At 44.4% G+C, this 21,389-nt stretch overlaps 1 protein-coding gene and 1 non-coding gene across 5 annotated transcripts in view; one reads left to right on the forward strand and one right to left on the reverse strand.

The window, feature by feature from the left end:
* Positions 1 to 7,149: 7,149 nt before the first annotated feature.
* LOC130032185 (U6 spliceosomal RNA) lies at positions 7,150 to 7,259 on the forward strand. Its single transcript, XR_008793746.1, has one exon. It is a non-coding gene; the product is annotated as a U6 spliceosomal RNA (small nuclear RNA).
* A 690-nt stretch (positions 7,260 to 7,949) lies between these two features.
* The window catches only part of LOC130031877 (phospholipase A2, membrane associated-like), a 65,974-nt gene continuing 52,534 nt past the window's right edge, over positions 7,950 to 21,389 (reverse strand). For 2 of the 4 annotated variants that reach the window (XM_056123415.1, XM_056123414.1), the window contains exons 2-5: positions 10,240 to 10,289; positions 9,888 to 10,032; positions 9,534 to 9,640; positions 7,950 to 8,217 (exon numbers count right to left, since the gene is read on the reverse strand). In XM_056123415.1, the coding sequence (XP_055979390.1) occupies positions 8,075 to 8,217; positions 9,534 to 9,640; positions 9,888 to 10,032; positions 10,240 to 10,289 (445 nt within the window). In that variant the 3' untranslated portion in view covers positions 7,950 to 8,074. Of the gene's footprint in view, positions 8,218 to 9,533; positions 9,641 to 9,887; positions 10,033 to 10,239; positions 10,290 to 11,022; positions 11,208 to 21,389 lie in introns of those variants that run through there. The other 2 variants (XM_056123418.1, XM_056123417.1) reach the window with 2 other exon arrangements.

Raw genomic sequence — 21,389 nt, forward strand, 5'->3', positions numbered from 1 at the left:
GGGACCATATGAGGTTCTGGGGAACAAACTTGGGTTGGTCATATGCAAGGCAAGGATCCTACCCTCTTCTATTTCTCAGGCCCCATTATTGTCCATTGAATTTGTAGTCAGCTAATTTGCTGCATTAATGTTTCTAGGATGTTTTTAGTGGAATCTTTAGGGCCTTCTATGTACATTGTCATGTCATCTGCAAGTAGTGATCATTTGACTTCTTTTGCAATTTGATTTTCTTGAATTCTTTTCTTGCCTTATTGCTATTTCTAGGACATTTAATACTATATTGGATAAAAGTGGAGACAGTGGAATCCTTGCTTTGTGCCTGACCTCATATGGAAAGCTTTTAATTTTTCACCGATGAAAATGATACTGGGGAAACTGGAAACCACATGTACAAAAGTGAAGTTGAATCCACAGCTCACACCCTACCAAAAATCAATTCAAAATGGATAAAAGACCTTGAATTAATCCAGAATTCATGAAATACCTTGAGAAAAATATAGGCATAACTTTCCAAGATTGGAAGCTCAATTGTTTTCAATGACATAATTCTAGTGCCAAAGGCAAAAAAAAAAAAAAGTAAACAAATGACACTACAGCAAATTTTAAAAGGTTCTACGTTGCAAAAGAAATGCTGATTCAAACTAAAAAGACACCCAACTGAATGGGAGAAAATTTTTGCACTCAACACATCACACAAAGGGGTAATATCCTAGCTGCATAAAAAAACTGATAAAAATGAATGATAAAAAGTTCAAATCCCCTATGAAAAGAGGGGAGAGGAAAAGAACAGACACTTCTTTGATGAAAACAGACAGCTTGCTTATAGGCACAAAAAGTTTACAACATCACTTACTACCAGGAATATCTAAATCAAGATGACAATGAAATATCTCACCCCAGTGAGAATGGCACATATGAAAAATAAGACCGGAAGTAATCTGTGTTGGCAGAGTGGTGGTGAAAAAGGACTCTCATCCACTGTATGTATGTTGTCTGTTTCAATTCTTATGAAAAACAGTGTGGAGATTTCTTAGAAAAGTAAGAATAGAACCATTAGGCAGCCTAGCAATATCACTTCTTGGTATCTATCCCCAAGACACAAAAATATTCATTCAAAAGATTATGCAATGATCATTTATTGCAGCACATACAATAGAGAGTGCATGGAATCTACCCAGAAGTCCAATAACAGATAATGAATGTGTGGTATATACACACAATGGATTACTATGCAGCTGCAAGGAATGATGAAAGTGAATGATATCACTGCACCTTGGATAGAACTGTAGGATGTAATGTTAAGTAAAGTAAGTCATAAGAAGGACTTATCCAGTATGTATAATAACTGGATAAGAGAATACAAGATATCAAAGAGGGTATTTCTAGACTACCCCTAACCACAGACTATGAAAATAAGAAGGACAAGAAAGAAGTTAAGGTAGGATGTAAGAAGTGGATGAGGTAACAGAGGAACGGGGCTGGGGCCTTGGGTGCATTGGTGGTATAGAGATGTGGTGTATGTACTTATCTAAACCACAGAACCAACAGCACTGCAAATGTGAGTCTCAAACCACAATAACCAAACTTAAAAAAGTGCCTATTAAGGAGATATTTTGGTGGATGAAAGGAAAGCTGAGGATATTGGTAGAGGAAGTTGACACTGGTGGTAGGATTGATATTGGGACATTGTATGCCTGAAACTACAGTATGAACTTTGTAAATCATAGTGCCTTAATAAAAACTAAAAATAGAAAAAGAGCTTGACAATAAGTCCTGCTTCTCATCACTCCCAAGTCACTGGGAGAAGATTCCAAGGGGAAGTGATAGTCAAGGGCAGAGTATAGGACATTGAACAGGGGACAGGAAATGTGGGACACACATTTGATCATTGAAGAGACTGTAGAGAAAAAGCACTGAAAGTGAGTTTGGGGACACAATTCAGCCTGTAACATGGAAAACCCCAGCTCTGATTATTTTCACATCAGTTTATTTTCCTGTTTTGAAACTTCGTCTCATGAGACCATGATACATGCCTTTATGACTGGCTCCTTCTGCCTATAAAAGTAATGAGATTATTCATATTTTTTTGTATATTTGTGGCTTGTTTGGACTGAAGTGATAGCACAGTGGTAGGGCGTTTGCCTTGCACGCAGCCAGCCCGGCCGAGCTGGGTTTGATTCTTCCGCCCCTCTTGGAGAGCTGGGCAAGCTACTGAGAGTATCTCGCCCGCACGGAAAAGCCTGGCAAGCTACTTGTGACGTATTCGATATGCCAAACACATTAACAACAAGTCTCAAAATGGAGACATTACTGGTCCTGCTCGAGCAAATCGATGAACAATGGGAGGACAGTGTTTATTTATTTTGTTTGTGGTTTGATTACTTAAAATACCCTGAGAGTCAGAGGTCAGAATGATAACAGGTAGGATATTTGCCTTGCACAAGACTGACCCGGGTTCAATGCCCCGAGCAATGCCAGGGATAATTCCTGAGTGCATAGACAGGAGTAACCCCTGAACATCACCGGGTATTTCCCAAAAACCCCAAATTAAGAAAATTACTGAGGGTCCCACACTGTGACTATAGAACAATTTGTTTTCCATTTCCCGCAAATGAATATTTAAACTGACTCCATTTGGGAAAACCATGAATAAAACTGCTCTGAGTATCCTCACATAAATATCTATATGGACATACATTTTCACTTCATCTCTTTAAATATCTATAGATAGAAAGTGTAGGGAGGGGTTAGGACTAGTATATAAAGACAGTTAAACTCTTTCTCAAAGTCCTTGTCCCACTTAGATATCTCCAGAATGGACAAAAGGTTTCTTGGCCTTCTGCATCTAATCTTTCCCTGTGCAAAATCAGGTCCTAGAATCTGATCTGTTCAGAGAAACCAACCAGGACCAACCTTGGGGGTACACATCTCAGCTCTCCATTCCAATGAGACCAGCTTCAGAAGTGTGGTTGGCGGTATCCCCCAGGAACCTGCTCCATTGCAGTCACTCAGATAGTGATAAAGTCCTGTTCTGTCCCCCACTCCTCTGACATACACATTGCGTCTGTGTTCATTTGCAGTTAAAATTTCAGAGGTGAGGGACCGAGACAAAAGATAAATGAGGGGGCTGGAGCAATAGTACAGCAGGTAGGGAATTTCCCTTGCACGCACCCCACCCAGATTCAACTTCAGACCCTCATATGGTCTCCCAAGCACCATCAGGAATGATCCTAAGTGCAGAGCTAGAAGTAAGACCTGAGTACCACTGGGTGTGGCCCAAAACAAACAAAAAAGATAAACACACAGAGAGTTTGATCAATACACCAATTTGTGTATCTGTGAGCACAACTCACCCATTGACTTCTTACGGGCCAGCTGAAGTTCCCGTATAGTCTTGCGAAAAGGCAAGTATCATGTTTTTGGATTTCACCATATTATCTATGTAAAAATGGCACCCCAGTGGAGATTAATTTACATTTTTCTTATCAAATATGAGAGGGAACATGATCAGGGCTGGTGCTAATAGCTGAAGCCTCTTTGCTCAGAACTAGAAAATAGCATCCCTACCTCAAACATTCACAGAAAGCCAGGAACAATGATACATGCAGAGTTCGCTGGATTGTGCAAGGGCTAAAGCCCATAAGCATGGTGCTTTGTATGGGGAGTCATACCCAGTAGTGCTGCCTCTGGCTCTGAAATATCAGATGTGGCTGGGGCTGAAGCAGATAGGACAGTCCTAGCACAACCCTGGATGACAGGAACAGGAGTAATACTCAGGTTGGCTAAGACGTGCTGCATAACTGGCAGGTCCTAGTGTCAAAATGAATGCAGGATCTCTTGCTGTTATGTGTTGGAGTACACGGAGCTTAGGTTTATCATATTGTACCCATCACAGTGCTCCCGAGTCACTCCCATTACTTTGTCTCTCTGTAACCACTTCTATGCTCTCTTCCCCAACCAATTTGTAAGGTCTCATCCTTCTTAGACACTGAAGCTGTACTGTAAGTTAATATTGCCTTTCTCCTCTCCTTATGTCTTTGAGCAGTTTACTTTAATGCAATGGCCTTTTGTATAGATACAGGAAGACAATTAATTAATATGCTCGGTAACTTAGGAATTGATTGGCTTAGTATATTATTCACTCCTGGGCATCTGCCTTCTCAACTTAAGCCTCAGTTGCCCTCACTTCCTAGCACCCCAAGGGCAGGGTCCCGATGTGGGACTGGATGGAACCAGGGCAAGCCGGTAAGTTATGTGCTACCCTGGCATCGTGATGGGCCAGGCCAAGGTGCCACAATTCTTAGCTATAAGTTAAGAGTTTGATCATAGGCAAATGCTGTCATGATCCAAAAGTAACAACGAGACTAGGGATCTGCTGCTAGGAATAGGAAAGATATCTGGCCTGAGCACTGCAGTCTGAGATAGAGATGGCCCTAGGAGAGCAATTCTATAAGCTCAAAGTATTTCTTACTGTGTCCATACGAAATGATTAATATTATGTATGCTTATATGTTGGTTGGACAAGGAAAGGAGAAACACGTCCTAGAAGCAGTTTCCTGTGTGTCCTGACTAGCTTGGATGAGACTGCTTTTTTGGAGATGTAGATTCCAAGCTCTAGCAGACTGGTCTTTGTTGTTCTAATCTAAGTGCTTGTAGCTTGTGAAAAGGTGAGGCCAGGATTGCTGGCCTGCAGATGTAAGGAAACAATGTATGTTTGCCGCCTCAATGTTCTTTCTGTAACTCCTTTTGATGACATCATTATATTGCGCCCTATAGAGGTACTATGATCTATATAAGGGAGATTTCAGGGCTCTCTGGGGGGACACGTGCATCAGAGAACCTGGGAAGATGGGGCTGAGGACAGAAGCTGGGAGAACAAAGGCGCACGTGCTTGAGGATTCCTGAGGCCTCCATGACATACATCTCTTCCATGTAATAAACGGCTGCTAAGACCAACCAGCTTGGCCTCGTTTCCTTCCTTCGCCTGACCATCGCCATCGACCTCCTTGGAGTGGGGAAGCGGCCTGACCGCCGGCCGTTTTATTTTTTGTGTGTTTACACAGTTATGAATTTCCAGAGGCGAGGCCAGAGTGATAGTACAGTGGGAGGTTGCTTGTCTTACATATGGCAGACCCTTTGGACAAATATGAGCCCACTAGAAGTGATATTGAGTGCAAAACCAGGAGAAATCTCTAAGTACTGCTGGTGTGACCCTCACTCAAAACAAAACAAAACAAAACAAAACCTAAAAAACAAAAACAACTACAAAAAGAAAAATTTCCAGTTGTAATAAAGCATTAGCTAGGAAGATACTCTTGGAGTCTGCAGAGGGGTTTGTCCAAGAACTGGCCCTGGGTAAGGGGATCCCCTGAGGAGTCAGCTGGTACTCAGCATTGCACATACCCCTACCCCCTTCACTAGTCTGGCAACACAGGAGACGCAGAAGACAGGGTTTATGGCTTCCCCAAGCATCAGGAGCTATGCTCCCATTTTCCCAAAGACCAGCCAAAGCTGCTCTTGTTGGGGAAAAACTCTGGCTTTCCCTTGTGATAATAATGACAGCGACTCATGAACACAGCTGTGGTCACATCCTTTACCCCTCCCAGTGTCCCCAACAGAAGACTCTGTGGAACCCAAGCCACCTCCGTTTAGATGAGGAGGTAGTGTTAGAGTGGGGGCTGGGGACTTTGCATTGAGTCTCACACAGTCCATATGTTTAGCCCCTTACGCCCTAGTGCCAGGTACCAATTTGTCGTCACACAATAACTGTGGGACTGTACACCCAGGCACACACACTGCCACCCAGTTTTTCAATGAGCTGCTTTATTCAGAGCCACCCCCTAGGGTGGGGCTGCTGCTGCTGAAAAGGTGGAGTTGGAAGCGAGATCCCTGCCCGAGGAAGGGGGAAGAGTCAAACTCGGGCCCACCTTTGAGCTTCTCTGTGAGAACGTAGGTAGCCAGGCTAGGAGAGGGGTGCTCTGCATCTGGTGGAATAAAATTCTACACAGAAGTGAACTCCCCTGGAACTTTTCTTCTTTGGACAAAACATCCTCTTGAGTGTGGAAGCACTGAGGGAATCTCCTCTAATTCACCCTCCAGCCTTTTGTTGAAGCCATTCTGGTAGGTTAGGGACCTTACAACGGTGCCCTGAAATTCTCTAATCATATTCATTTCATTTCATTTCATTTCATTTCATTTCATTTCATCATCCTGTTATTCGTCGATTGCCTCGAGCAGGCCCCAGTAACGTCTCTTTCATCCTTGCCCTGAGATTATATTCAAGGCTATTTAGGAGAATGAGACCCATCATTGTTACTGGTATTTGGCATATTTGGTACGCCACGGGGAGTTTGCCAGACTCTGCCCTGTGGGCAGGCTACATTCAATAGCCTGCAAGTCTGTCCAAAGTAGGAATAAGACAATAAGATGTCATAAAAAAAAGTTCTGTTAAGATGTCGCGCAGCCGCGAATGCGGCCGCGCGGTTCCGGGTTCTGGATTTTAAAGTCTCTGAGTCTTGGCCGCTGATGGGATTACACGGCGCCAGGGGGCCAGGTGGTGGGTGTTACCCCCGCCTACTGGAATTTGGAGGATCTGGGTGGAAGATGCTCGACTCCAATTCGAGTAGGCTTGGAGGTCTCGGTCCCGGAACCCGCGTGGCTTTGTCCCTCTGCCAGTACCTTCAGGTGTGCAGAGAGTGGTCTCAGCATGGTGGTGGCTGGTCCTGGAGGTCTCCGGCTGCCGTAGCCCTGGCCGGGGCGGGGAGGAAAGCTCAACCCGCTCCCCTCCAAGGGACTCCGGGAAGGAACACCCAGGCGCGGGGGCAGAGACTGCACTGTTCTTGTCCGGGTTCTGGATTTTAAAGTCTCTGAGTCTTGGCCGCTGATGGGATTACACGGAGCCAGGGGGCCAGGTGGTGGGTGTTACCCCCGCCTACTGGAATTTGGAGGATCTGGGTGGAAGATGCTCGACTCCAATTCGAGTAGGCTTGGAGGTCTCGGCCCCGGAACCCGCGTGGCTTTGCCCCTCTGCCAGTACCTTCAGGTGTGCAGAGAGTGGTCTCAGCATGGTGGTGGCTGGTCCTGGAGGTCTCCGGCTGCCGTAGCCCTGGCCGGGGCGGGGAGGAAAGCTCAACCCGCTCCCCTCCAAGGGACTCCAAATTCGTGAAGCGTTCCATATTTTTATTGGAACGATACAGAGAAGATTAGCATGGCCCCTGCGCAAGGATGACACGCAAATCATATTAATAAATTTATTAATTATTAATAAAAGGTAAAGGTAAAGGCCCTCCCGTTTTTCATCAATTTGCTCGAGCGGGCCCAGTAACGTCTCCATTGGAGACTTTGTTGTTACTGTGTTTGGCATATCGAATATGTCACGGGGAGCTTGCCAGGCTCTGCCATGCGGGCGAGATACTCTCGGTAGCTTGCCGGGCTCTCTGAGAGGGACGGAGGAATCGAACTCGGGTCGGCCATGTTGGCTGCGTGCAAGGCAAATGCCCTAATAAGTGATCTAAATATCATATTAATAAATGATAAATGTTTATCTCAAGGATTGCATTTTGTTCACACCTAGAATACTTCCTACCTCAGATCTCGTTGGGAATGACCCGGAAACCACCGAATGATAAATGCTGTCTTCTAATCTACTGCCTGGGTCAATTCTCCATTAACAAAGGTATTCTACTTGTCAAAAACATATAAACCTAAAGCCTGTGCTGAAATGGGGAAGAAGCTGAAAAATATACTGTCTGAATTCTTCCTCAGAGCAGCTGGAAACGTTAATTCTTCCTTTGGGGCCAGAGAGAGCTCACTGGGTTAAGGGCATGCTTTGCCTTCTTTTCAGTAGGATGGAATTTGATCTTTGCACTAAAAGGTCCCCTGAGCAATGCAAGAAGTAAAATCTCAGTGTGTTCCCCTTACCCCCAATAAAAACAACAATGATATAACTCTTCTTTTTTTATTCAAATATCAAAATCATTTATACTTAGTTGAAATTTCCAGGCAACTCAATAAGGGTCTGTAGAGGGAGTGTGAGAGAAGGAATCAGCACCTTGTGGCAGATTTCCACAGGTTTTCAGCATTTGGGGGCCTTCCCACTACACTTCTTATTGTTATAGTATCGGTACTTCCCATTGTAGCTTTTCTTGTTATTCTTAAAGCAGAGGGCAGCCTTTTTATCACACTCACACAGTTGTTTTCTACACGAGCTCTGTTTGGCTGAAATAAAAAAGTGAACAGAGGTGAGAGGTGGTTAATATTCCACGATTTCTTGCGGAGCTGCCCCTGAAGGTTCCATAGTGAGACAAACACCTATATCCTGATGGCCCTGAGTCACTGGACACAGACCTGGTACTCTATGGGAGTGAATTCCCTGTGTTGGGGATAGACAGCAGCCCTGGAAACTGAGAGGTCAGCACCTGTCTCCTGGAAACACACATGCCAGGGCCAGAGCAAGGCCCAATGGGAGGCACTGGGTTGTGATGGGGTGATGACTTGGTTTCCCCAATTGCACTGGTTGGTCTCTAGGGAACATGTGTCCTTGCTCTGGACAGTGAGCCACAAGGGGAGGCCTGTGAAGGTTTCTGGGAAGAGATAATGCCCTCTGTTAGAGAGATGGAAGAGCAGGGAAATCTCTTCTTACACCACAGGCTACAATAGTGCCTTGGTGGATTGTGGGTAGGTGGCAAGCAGATTGGTGTGGAAATGGGGGAAGCCTGGCCCTTGGTGTGAGGCTGGTTGGTGGAGCTGCCCACTGCCCCGCCCTCTCCCTGATGTCCGCTCTGTGAGGGAAATGCCCCACACCAGCTCTGACCCTGAACATCCTGCTGCTGTCACTGAAAGGGCTAAAGATCCACAACCTACAAATTTTGTGCTTTAACTCTACCTCATGGTGTCTCACTAATAAAAATTTAAAAAAAAGATCCACAACCCTGGGGAGAGGTCAGGGTGGGGGCAGTGTCTAAGCAGACTGAGCTCAGGGTGGTGGGGGAGAGCCCTGTTGTCAAGTGTACTCGCAGTGTTCGCGTGGGGACACAGCAATCCCTCAGGATACCTCCTTTCAGCCACCTCTCTCCAGTCCCCCTGCTTCAGTCTTTACGTTGCTCCCACCCACCCAGGCTGCTCCTCTGAGGTGAGGGTTCCCCCCACCCCCCGAGACTGCCCCCGGGAGGGTACAGTGGTCAGGGGCCTGTGGTGACTGAATTGTGACAACTCCCTCACGACCCTTGGGGCCTGCTCTGTGCTCCTCTGGGAAAGCCAGTCCCTCATCCGCTGACTCGGACACAGACTGGAAGACTCAGGGACATCACCCCAGTCATAGCCCATGCGGCCCTCAGACTGTGTGAAGGACACCTCCTTCTCCCTTATTTTGTGTGAGACTCTTCACTATGATGTCTTTTCATTGTCTTCTCTTCCCACTGAGCCAGGAGCACAGGCACTGGGCCACTGTCCCCTGTAACGCAGTGTCATTGCCATCACCCATCACCCATTACCATGACCACATAGACAGACTGGGTGTAAGACATCTTGCTTACCACAGATGATTTGGCTTCCACTGTAAGTAACATCGTAGTTCAGACCTTTAGTTCCACACCCCTTTTTCATCAGACGGCGGTAGCAACAGTCATGCGCAAAACAGCACCTGCAACAGGAAAACCCCATTGGTGCTGGCTCCCTGCAAATCCAGACACCCTGGTACCACTTTTGAGTACAGGCAGACTCATGATTTCAGAATATACTAGAGCCGAGTTCCCAACATGCCTGCTTCTTTTCATGTGAGTTGTCCTGTGTCTAGGGGGAACAGCATTATTCTTGAGCCCTCAACTCCCACCCCAGTCCGGTTGCGGTCACAAATCTATAGAGGGGAGGAAGGGCTGGGGTGGCCTCACCGGTCTGTTGCATCCTTGGGAGATCCTTTGCCTCCATAGCCACAGTAGCAGCCATAGAAGCTGTAATCGGTGATCGGGTTCTTTCCTGTGACTTTCGCAATCATTTTTCCAAAATTCCACAAAGCGCCGTGGGTCTGCAGCAGGCCTAGAAAATATTGCTGTGGTTGGTGCCAATGCACCTCCGTCCTCCCTCTCAGCCTCTCTCTGCTGCTCCCCTCCCACGGTCACTCTTTCTTCTTCTCAGGGAGGGTCTGATGCAGTGGACAGAGAAACTGAGGCTGAGTATTCTTCCCCCATCATCCCCCTCCCCCAGGCTCTCCCCTCTTTACTAGAGACCCAGATCTGCTCTTACCAAAAGCCAGGATCAATGCCAACAGCAGGAGGGTCTTCATGCTGGGAGCTCTGTGAAGGGAAACACACCAATTGGCCAGGACTCTCCTTCCAGGTGGGGCTGCTTCTGCTCTGGCCGCTGCTCTCCTGCTCCCTCACCACACCCTTTAGACACTGGAGTCCACAGCCCCAGCATGGGGTAGAGGACACCAGCATGCACACAGAGTCCCCCTGAGCTAGGCATTTCACACACATGCAGGCTGAGAACCAGGCAGCTCCCCACAGGACACCCCAGTGAGATGTACCAGTGTTCCTGTCAGACAGAGACCTCTGGAGGGCTGGGTCACTGATGAACTGGCAGATCCCCATGGTCCAGGTTGGCTATCTCCCTACACAGAGCTCATGGTTCCACCCTGGAGTCCTGGTCTAGAATACCATGCGTGGACACTGATCACTCTTATTTTTCTCAGTTTTATACAGTATGAAAATATATATTTTTATGCTCTGTTTTATACAGTATCTTCTGTTTTAAGACTACCTATCCCACATAGAACACAAACGACTGCACATATGTATACATGCTGGCAAACACACATGTCTGCATGTACATATACCTGTATATGCACAGCACCCGCACACACACTTAAGTCACCATCTAGTGCAGATGCTGTTGCTGGCCCATGCAGCATTGTCCACATATACCCTCTTCTACACACCAAATCACAGGTGTGTTTTCTTCTGTTAACTTTCACTGAGCAGGCACACACACACACACACACACACACACACACACTCACACACATACCTGCACATCCAGACCAGCACAGCTATTCCCAAGTCCAGCCAAGGGGTAAGAAATCCCACAGGCAGCGAATACCTGGTATTTAGCTTTCAGAGGATCCTGACCCTGCTGCCTCCAACCACGGCCATCGTTGTTCTGGACTCCTGCTCCCTTAAATTCAGCTACTTTCCACAGCCGGTAGTTGCTGGAGTTTCCAAAGGTGGGTGTGGGTTTGGCAAGTGGATGGATCCATTGCTTGCCCATGTTCCCGGGTATTCCCCTTCCTTCCCCTCTTCGACTTCCGGACAGAGTTAGAGTTGGAAAAGCCTCCAGTGCCGTTAGCTGTTGCCAGCATTTGAGATTGTGTTGTAATCCCTCCCAATTTACTGCCTGAGTAATTTCCACAGCAGGTGTGGGGTGTGTCTGCTTGTCACCTCCCCACAACCACTTCCAGGAGGAGTTGGGACAGTGTGTTCTGTGCTCACATGGTCAAAGAACTTTTTTTTTTAATTTTTATTAGTGAGACATCATGAGGTACAGTTGCAGACTTACAAATTTTTGTGCTTGGGTTTCAATTATGCAATGATCAAATACCCATCCCTCCACCAGTGCCCATTTCCCACCACCACGGATCCCAGTATCCCTCCCACCCCCCCATCCCAGCCATCCCACCCTGTCTCTGTGGCAGGGCATTCCCTTTTGTTCTCTCTCTCTTATTGGGTGTTGTGGTTTGCAAAAGAGGCAATGGGTGACAATCACGTTTGGTCTATAGTCTACTTTCAGCATGCTTCTCCCATCCTGGGAGGATTCTCCCAACACCTTTATTTGGTGTTCCCTTCTCTATCTGAGCTCCCTTTTCCCCTAGCATGTGTGATTGGCCTCCAAGCCATGGAGTAAAATTCCTGGTACTAATCTCGGCCATTCTTGGGTGTTAGTCTCCTATTTTGTTACTTTATGTTCCCCAGATGAACGCAATCTTTCTATGTCTATCCTGGTCAAAGAACTGTTGACTGAGGAGTTTTCTTCTTTGTGAACATGGCCTTTGAGAAGAGAGGGAATCCAGTGACCTTGCCTTCTCCTTTTCTCAAATTAGTTCTATACCTGGAAAAAGCTAGGGACTTTCCCAGGCTACTTCCTACCTCTCCCCAGTCCCCACCTGTTCAGAGAAAACATTGAGGAAGTTCAGCTTTTCTTTCTGACTGACTTCTCTTTCTCTAGGAACCTCCGGGGACACAGTGACTCCAGCTTTAATTTCCAAAGCAAATATCCTCTGTGTGTTTTGAATTAGCTTCCAGCACTTAAATAAACACCCAATGTTGTCCACCAAAGCAGCTTTTGGATTGCAGAGGCCAGGGTGCTCATAAACAGTTTGGTTTGTGCTCTACGCTCCCTGCCTCTCCAACCCTTAGAAATGAAGGTCCATGACAAGGGGTCACCACCTTGGAAACATGGAGACAAGGGTGGAATAACCCAGACTTCCTTTGTTCCTAGAGGTTTTAGGTAGAAGCTGCTTCAGATTCTGAGTCACAGATCCATTCAGTGGCCTGACCTGGAACCTTCTTCAAACCCTGCTGTGGCCCTAGTGTGAGGGAGGAACCACCTGCCACTGTTGGAAGATGCTTATGCCAGACTGCAGCAGGACCTCACCTGTGCTGACCAACTGCCTCAGGCAGCCTTCACAGAAGTGCCCATTTCCGTCAGGGGCTGGGTCTGTGGTGTGAGTTTGGTTGTGTCCCTCAGCCAGTTCCTCTGTTGAGGCCCTTAACTCCAGGAACTCTTATTTGGAAACAGGGTCTTTGAGAAAAAAAAAAAAGCCTGATGAGGTCATCAGGGTGGGCCTTAATCCTACAGGACTGAGAAATGGAAACACAACAAAAGGGAGTTATGGAGGAAATAGAAATGGAAACTGAAAGACCTCTAAGGAACTGTAACTTGCACACCTGCTTACCCAGAAATGACGCCCCTAGACTGTGATAGCTACCACCACAGAGAAAGAACTCTGGGCTGTCAAGAACAGATGACTGGTTAAAGAAATTTTGGTGCATCTACACAATGGAATACTGTGCAGCTGTTAGAAAAGATGAAGCCATGAAATTTGCATATAAGTGGATCAATAGGAAAGTAACATGTTAAGTGAAATGAGTCAGAAAGAGCGGGACAGACATAGAAAAATTGCACTCATCTTTGGAATATAAAGTAATAGAATGGGAGACTAACACCCAAGAAAAGTAGAGATAAGTACCAGGAGGTTTGCTCCACGGCTTGGAAGCCGGCCTCATGGTGATTCACTAATAAAAAGTTAAAAAAGAAAACGAAAAAATACTAAGTAGTAAAATAATAAAAAATACTAGCAATTATAGTGACTTTTTATGATTACATGTTTTTGAACTGAAGATCATTTTTGGCCAGCCGCACATGCTGGGGGAGAAGACAGCTCAGATAGAAAGGGGAGCACCAAGTAAAGGGTGTTGGGAGGATCCTCCCAGGATGAGAGATGCATGCTCAAAGTAGACTATAGACCGAACATTGCCTCTCACTGCCTCTTTTGCAAATCACAGCACCCAAAAGGAGAGAGAGAACAGAAGGGAATGCCCTGCCACAGGGGTGGGGTGGGATGGAGGTTGGGGGAGTGGGAGGGATGCCGGGAGAATTGGAGGTGGGGAGTGGGCACTGGTGGAGGGATGGGTACTCAATCATTGTATAACTGAAAGCCAAGCACAAAAATTTGTAAGTCTACAACTGTACCTCATGGTGTTTCATTAATAAAAATTGAAATAAAAAGATCATTTTTAAAGTGCTTGATATTTTGGTGGGGGAAAGCCATTAGACAGAGTCTTCTGAAATTTAAAAATTCACATTTTGTTTTCTAGATACCAAAAATTTAAAAAAATTGCGTTCATGAAAAATATATTTATATTCAAGAAATAATTTTGTTGTAATAAGCTACAATTAAAAAATAACAATAACAAAAAAGAACTCTGGGCTATGAGTTTGGGTAACAACTGAGAGAGACTGAGCCAAAGACCATAATTTCTTTTTTTTTTATTAGTGGAACACCATGAGGTACAGTTGTAGACTTACAAATTTTCATGCCTGGGTTTCAGTTATACAATGATTGAGTACCCATCCCTCCACCAGTGCCCATTCTCCACCACCAATGATCTCAGTAGCCCTCCTATTCCCCCATCCCCCTACCCCACCCCGCCTTTGTGACAGAGCATTCCCTTTTGCTCTCTCTTTCCTTTAGGTGTTGTGGTTTGCAGTAGAGGTATTGAGTGGCCATTGTGTTTGGTCTATAGTCTACTTTCAGCACTCACCTTGCATCCCGGGCGAGTCCTCCAAACTTCCTTTACTTGGTGTTTCCTTCTCTATCTGAGCTGCCTTTCCCCCCAGCATGTGCTGCCAGCTTCCAAGCCATGGAGCAGACCTCCTGGTACTTATCTCAACTATTCTTGGGTGTTCATCTCCCATTCTGTTACTTTATATTCCCCAGATGAGTCTGTCCCTCTCTTTCTGGCTCATTTCACTTAGCACAATACTTTCCATGTAGTACCACTTGTATGTAAATTTCATGACTTCATCTTTTCTAACAGCTACATAGTATTCCATTGTGTAGATGTACCAAAGTTTCTTTAACCAGTCATCTGTTATTCGGCATTCGGGTATTTTTCCAAATTTTGGCTATTGAGAATAGTGCAGCAATGCACATACAAGTGCAGATGTCATTCCTACTGTACTTTTTTTTTGCCTCTCTGGGATATATTCCCAGGAGTGGTATTTCTGGGTAAAATGGGAGCTCAATTTCTAATTTTTTGAGAATCATCCATACTGTTTTCCAAAAGGGCTGAACCAGTCGGCATTCCCACCAGCAGTGAAGGAGGGTCCCTTTCTTGCCACATCCATGCCAACACCGGTTGCTTTTGTTCTTTTGGATGTGGACCAGTCTCTGTGGTGTGAGATGATATCTCATTGTTGTTTTGATCTGTATCTCCCTGATGATTAGTGATGTAGAGCATTTCCTCATGTGCCTTTTAGCCATTTGGATTTTTTCTTTGAGAAAGTTTCTGTTCATTTTGTCAACCTTTTTTTTTGATGGGGTTGGATGTTTTCTTCTTGTGGAGTTCAACTAGTGCTTTGTATAACCTTGATATCAACCCCTTATTGGATGGGTATTGGGTGAATATCCTTTCCCATTCTGTACTGTCTTTGTGTTTTGGTCACTGTTTCTTTTGAGGTACAGAAGCTTCTTAGTTTAAGATAGTCCCATTTGTCTATCTCTGTTTTCACTTGCTTGACCAGTGGTTTGTCATCTTTGAAGATACCATTAGCTTCAATGTGGTGGAAGGCTTTGCCAACCTTGACTTCAATGCACCTTATGGAGTCCGGTCTGATGTTGAGGTCTTTAATCCATTTTGATCTTACTTTTGTACATAGTGTTAGATAGAGATCTGAGTCCATTTTTTTGCATGTAGCTGTCTAGTTTTGCCAGCACAGTTTGTTAAAGAGGCTTTCCTTGATCCACTTCACATTTCTTGCTCCCTTACAAAGACCATAATTTCTTACCACTACTGTGCATGTAATTGTATGAAAAAAAGGTCCGAGCGGGCCCAGTAACGTCTCCATTGGAGACTTTGTTGTTACTGTGTCTGGCATATCGAAAGTGAAACTGCCTGTTATATCCGACAGGAACTCTAGAAGCTCCCAGCCCCCCAAAGGAGGTGCACGTGGGGCTGGAGTGATAGCATAGGGGATTAGACATTTGCCTTACACGTGGCCAACCCAGGTTCTATTCCCAGCATCCCATATGGTCCCCTGGTCACCACCAGGAGTAATTCCTGAGTGCATGAGCCAGGAGTAATCCCTGTGCATCGCTGGGAGTGACCCAAAAAGAAAAAATAAAGAAAGTGTACACTTTATTGACTTTATACTACCCTAAATTGCATTCCTGAGAAGTCTTGTTTTCCTTCTTGTTTTGCATCCATTTGTTGACACCTTATTAAACAGAAGAAACTGGGACACAGACACACAGGGGGAAAGTTACGTGAAGATGATAGTGAGAGTGTTGGATGCTTCTAGAAACCAAGGATTGTTCAATGTGGTCCAGAAATACCAGAAGCGGGGAGAGTGGGGAGGACTGGAGCAGATTCTTCCTCACAGAACCTCCGAAGGAACAAACCAGCTGGCATGTTTGTCTACACTGGGCTGGGAGACAATCTACATGTGAGGACTGTGAAAGCTGCTCTGTCTGTGGCCTGAATCTCTAGCACAGCCCTGACAAAGCAGCGTGACTCCCAGGCACCTCACTGGCCTCTTGGCTCTTGTAGATCAGGGTTGGTTTGCTTAGGCCTAGGTCAGGGCACAGAGGAGGTGGGCTAGACCTTCCCTTTGTGCAGTGACAGCTGTCCGCGTGCTCTGGTTTCTGCAGCTCACTTCCCCAGTGCATCCCCCCCCCCCCCCCCATGTATACTGAGAGCCCTGGTGCCCCAGGTCTAGATTCTGATGAAGAGATGAGCAACACAATAAGCAATGGCAATGCCATGACAGGCTGCAGAAATGAGAAAAATCAACTAGGCCTCAGGTTCAGTTCCAAGAACTGAAACATTTCCAGTTTCCTAGAAATGAAACAATGCAAAACTAGCCAACTAAGCCTCCACTTGGGAAGTCCTTGGGTCCAGCAGACTAGTGCCAGAAATTGTCTTTTGTTAACTGCAAAGAATGCATAGCCTATATAACCATATGCTATATAATGCCCTCTGAAACTGAAGTCGGGTCCTTGTCCTGAGGCCACTGTGTAGGTGGGGACTTGGACCCTAGCTTGAGCTAGCAATAAAATTTCTTGCTTTTGCATCACAGAGTATTCTTTTACTTTTATCTAGAGCCTGGTTAACATTTCTGGGGGCTCGCCCAGGATTGAAGGTACAAGACTCTGTGTGGAATTTTGCTTCCAAAACTGCTCAGTATATGGTAAAAACCCTTCGTGTTTGGAGGTAGGGCCTATAACCTGTGACTGGCACAAGACCTAGGCGGACCTGCCAGAGGGTCACTGGTCGGAGAGGGATTTGGAGATGTCCCTCAATTTCTGGAAAGTCCCCGACATCAAATCTGGGTCCCCCGATGTGGAATCCGGGGCCAGGAAAGTCCCAGACGTGGAATCCGGGCCCCCCCAACGTAGAATCTGGGGTCAGGAAAGTTCCCGATGTGGAATCTGGGGTCAGTGTGACTGAAATCTGTTTGTCTAGTCCTGTTTATATTCTTGTCTGTACTTTTTTCCTGTCTTCTGTGTGCTTGTTTGCATTTGGCCTGTTCCGTAAACCATTTGGTCACCATGGACCAAGTGCAAATTACTTCTGTGAGTCTAATTGTGAGTCATTTCAAAGAAGTTCAGGAGAAGGCTCACAATCTCTCAATAGATATCAAGAAAGATAAATTTATCTACCCTTTGGATGGCACCTAATGGCCATCCTTCAGTGTGGAATGGCCAGCAGAAGGAGCCTTTGATCAAAATTTGATTTTTAAGGTTAAAGGTAAAGTTTTCTTTCCAGGACCGGGAAGACACATGGACCAGATTCCTGACATCTTGGTCTGGCAGGTACTGGTTGAGAGACCCCTCTGCCTGGTTAAAAACAAGAGCTTTGTGAAACAGTGCAGAGATAAAATTAGGCTACTTAGTTTAATAATGGAGGTATGGAAGCCATCAAAACAAAGTTTTCTCATGCTTTCATTAACATAGACAGTTCAAGTATTTTCTTTTGCTGCTATTTAAAAGTTTGGTGAGTACCAATGACCGCTTTCTGTGTCTGAAAGCGTGTTTATATTGTGAAATTGTTAAAGTATGTGGTGTAAAAAAACTTGTGACTTGAGATAATTAAAACATTTAAAATTAAGTCAAAGAAGGTCTTCCTATGTTTCATAAAATTTAATGATTTAAGGGTTTCTTATGCTAGTATGTTAGTATATATATTTATTTATTTGTATTTGCTCTGGATTATTAGATTGTGAGTTAAAATTATTGTAGTACATGAAAACAAGTTTAAAGAGTAGCACTGTCCTCCCATTGTTCATTGATTTGCTAGAGCGGGCACCAGCAACGTCTCCATTGTGGCAATTGTTACTGTGTTTGGCGTATCGAATACATCACAGGGAGCTTGCTGGTCTTTGCTGTGCTGGCGGATTACTCTTAGTAGCTTGCCGGGCTCTCCGAGAGGGACAGAGGAATCAACCCGGATCAGCCCGTGCAAGGCAAACGCCCTATCCGCTATACTATGGCTCCAGCCCTACCCAAAAATAATTTTAAGAATTCAACATAATCAAAAGCAATGCTACATAATTTATGCATTACTAAATGCCCAGAGATACAGAGGTGACTTTATTTCCTATTCTTCAATACGTTCTCCAATAATCTACCATGAATATCTTCCTTCCTGAAGCTTTTTCTTGCTTTAATTATTCTCGAATAAAAAATTTCCCAGAGCAATGAATTCTGGGTTGGTCGAATGGTATAATCGTGTGATGACTTCTGATGCATCATGTAACAAGCATCTTCCAAAAATGAATCCCACACACAGACTCATCTCCAGCCACCAGTAGGAACCAAATATCCTCAGAGTTGTGCCAGCATTAGGTGTAAGAAATTTTCTGTTATTTTTTTCTTTCTTTTGCTACCTTAAAATACTTTTACTCTCATGAATTAAATATATTCAATGTCTCTTGACCATTTATGTCTTTGGACCATTTTGTACAACCCAATGTAACAATGGATCTGAAAAAAGCTACAGTACTTTTATCAGTCACTAACTAGTAATGGGTTAAAAAGTGAGTTTCTAGAGTATAAGATTGGTTGCAAAATTTTTTTTAAAGCTGCCAGTGTTTTATTTGATTTTTGAGATTGTTGGTAACCTAAATCTCAGGAGCTACCGAAACTACAGAATTGTGCCTCGATAAAAGTTTTAAAATGTTGGGTTTTCCTGCTGGAGCTCCAGGCCAGCTTTCTATTTACTGAAGAAGGAAAAAAAGTCATTTTAGAATTCAAATATCTAAGAACAGCACGTTTGGCTTTAGTAGTTTCTGAGAATGGGAAATTGTGAGGTGAGACGCAAGGCCCTGAGCCTTCAGCGACTTCTATTTTCTTTTCCAAACTATTGTTAATTAGTCTACACAGTAAGCTTTGTTACCAGGTATCAACCTAGTCTTGACCTTAAGAATAATTATTTATCCAAAAGTATGAAATCCTTACTGTTTCGTGGTAATCTGTGAGTGTTTTAATTCTCTTATATCTGCTTCCCTAGAAATTGGAATTTTAAAGATAAAGCTTCTAATGTAAAGTGAACTTTTGCTAAGTAGATAAATGTTATAAAGATCTTTAATTGTGAGCATTGTAAACCTTTTGAATATCTATAGGACTGATGTAATGCTTTTGAAAGTGTACTTCAGAGTTCAGCTTAGTCATGGTAAATGAGATCATGATTAGCAACTTCTTTCCAAATTTCTTAGTAGAACAAGCTATATTAAGTTCAGTAAAATAAGGAGGTTAAAACCTGTGATATATGACAATAAGGAAGGAATAGAAATGTGTATTTTAAGTAAAAAGGATGATGGGGGCTGGAGCAATAGCACAGCGGGTAGGGCATTTGCCTTGCACACGGCCAACCTGGGCTCGATTTCCAGCATGCCATATGGTCCCCTGAGCACTGCCAGGGGCAATTCCTGAGTGCAGAGCCAGGAGTAACCCCTGTGCATCTCCAGGTATGACCCAAAAAGCAATATATAAATAAATAAATTAAATTAAAAAATAAAAGGATGATGAATCCTTTTTATCATTAATGAAAAAAGGGAAAGGAATCCTGTTCAAGTGAGGAATAGGACAGAATGAACATAAAGGAATGCGTAGAAGGCTTGAGTATGTAAAGAAATGTGTAAATTTGAAGTTGTGTTTTAAGAAAGAAACTGTGATCAAACTATATTGTTATAAGAAACTCTTTAAATTGTATCTGCAGAATTGTTCTAGTATCCAGACTCCCGGTACAGTGCACTTAGACAATTGGAAATCAAGGTTTCCAACATGGAATTAAAAGAGTTAGATATGATGTTGTTAAACTGTATATTCTATCTCTACAGAACTTAATGCTTCTTTGCTTAGGACCCATAGCAAACAGGTACATCTCATTGTGAGTAAGGTGAATATTTGCTTTTCTGTGTTTGTTTTTAATGCTTCATGGCACTATGTTTGTTTGCATAAACCCAGACAAAAGTCTTTTCCCTCTGCAATAGGGTCTACCTCTGGTGCAGACAGGAAAACCAGTTACGGGACCCCAAAAGCCCTCTCCCAGGGAAAGAATCAGGGAATTTGGGAATTTGTCTAAATGAGGGAAGTGGATATTTAACAGTTACTCTTTCAAATACCCTACAAACCTCAGGGAGACCCTAAAGGCAGGTCAGTTCAAGGAAGGACTGAATATCATCTGTGCCATGGAAATCTGCAATGACTAACTCAGCCTGGTCCCTGCCTTCAATGTCCAAAAACTGGAGGCTGAGATCTCTCCCAGCCCTGAAGAAGGGATGGGATGGACTCCTGACTGCCAGGACACTCCTATGGAGGACGAGAGGCCTGAGGCCACATCCAGTTCAATCTTAAGGTTTTACCTCTAGTTCATTGTGGGACCTGATCTTCACGTCTTATGGCCGAGCCTGGAGTAGCCCTTACATGAGGCAAAACATTAAATGTCGTTATTGGTGTTTCACCTGCTCTGTCTTTGACCAACCTCCAGGACTTCTCAGTAAATAAGGGGGTACTCCAAATGGAACCAATCTTGCTGTGTTTATGCATAAGAACAAGCCAGGTTTGTTAAACCATTTGGCAAATTTAAAATGGAGGCGAGAAAACCATGTTTCTGTAACTTGCTTTTTATGAGAATCAGATTCTAATTCTACAAAGGTGTTGAATAAGTGTATTTTAATCTTGATTTGAAAGGTAACCTCAGTAAGTAATTCAGGATAATGGAAGCAGAGCTTTACTTGGAGAACCTCAGCTCAAAGGGCGGGATCAATTTCTTTCCCCCAGCCTGTCAATTGGCTAAATACTGAGAGTGGACATCTGAACTGGTTCGAAGTACTCATTCTTAGTTCTATGAATACATATAGTCATTTGGAGAGAACAAAGATTTTTTTTAACAGCTCTTAATTCTTGTTCCATCACGGGATTAATCCCCCAGTTAGAGAATATTTCCTCTAAGTCAAAACACTCTGCAGAAGAAGAAGAATAGGCATTGGAGCGAGGTTTCCAAAGGGAAGTTGAAAATTGCTGACCCCGAGACTAATGCAGAAATATTATTGAAAGGATTAAACAGGGCAGAAGAAGGAAGTAAGGTAGCTTGGGATTTCACCCCTTGTGCAGG

Source organism: Sorex fumeus, unplaced genomic scaffold (genome assembly GCF_029834395.1).
Source record: "Sorex fumeus unplaced genomic scaffold, SorFum_2.1 ptg000047l, whole genome shotgun sequence".
NCBI classification, from domain to species: domain Eukaryota; kingdom Metazoa; phylum Chordata; class Mammalia; order Eulipotyphla; family Soricidae; genus Sorex; species Sorex fumeus.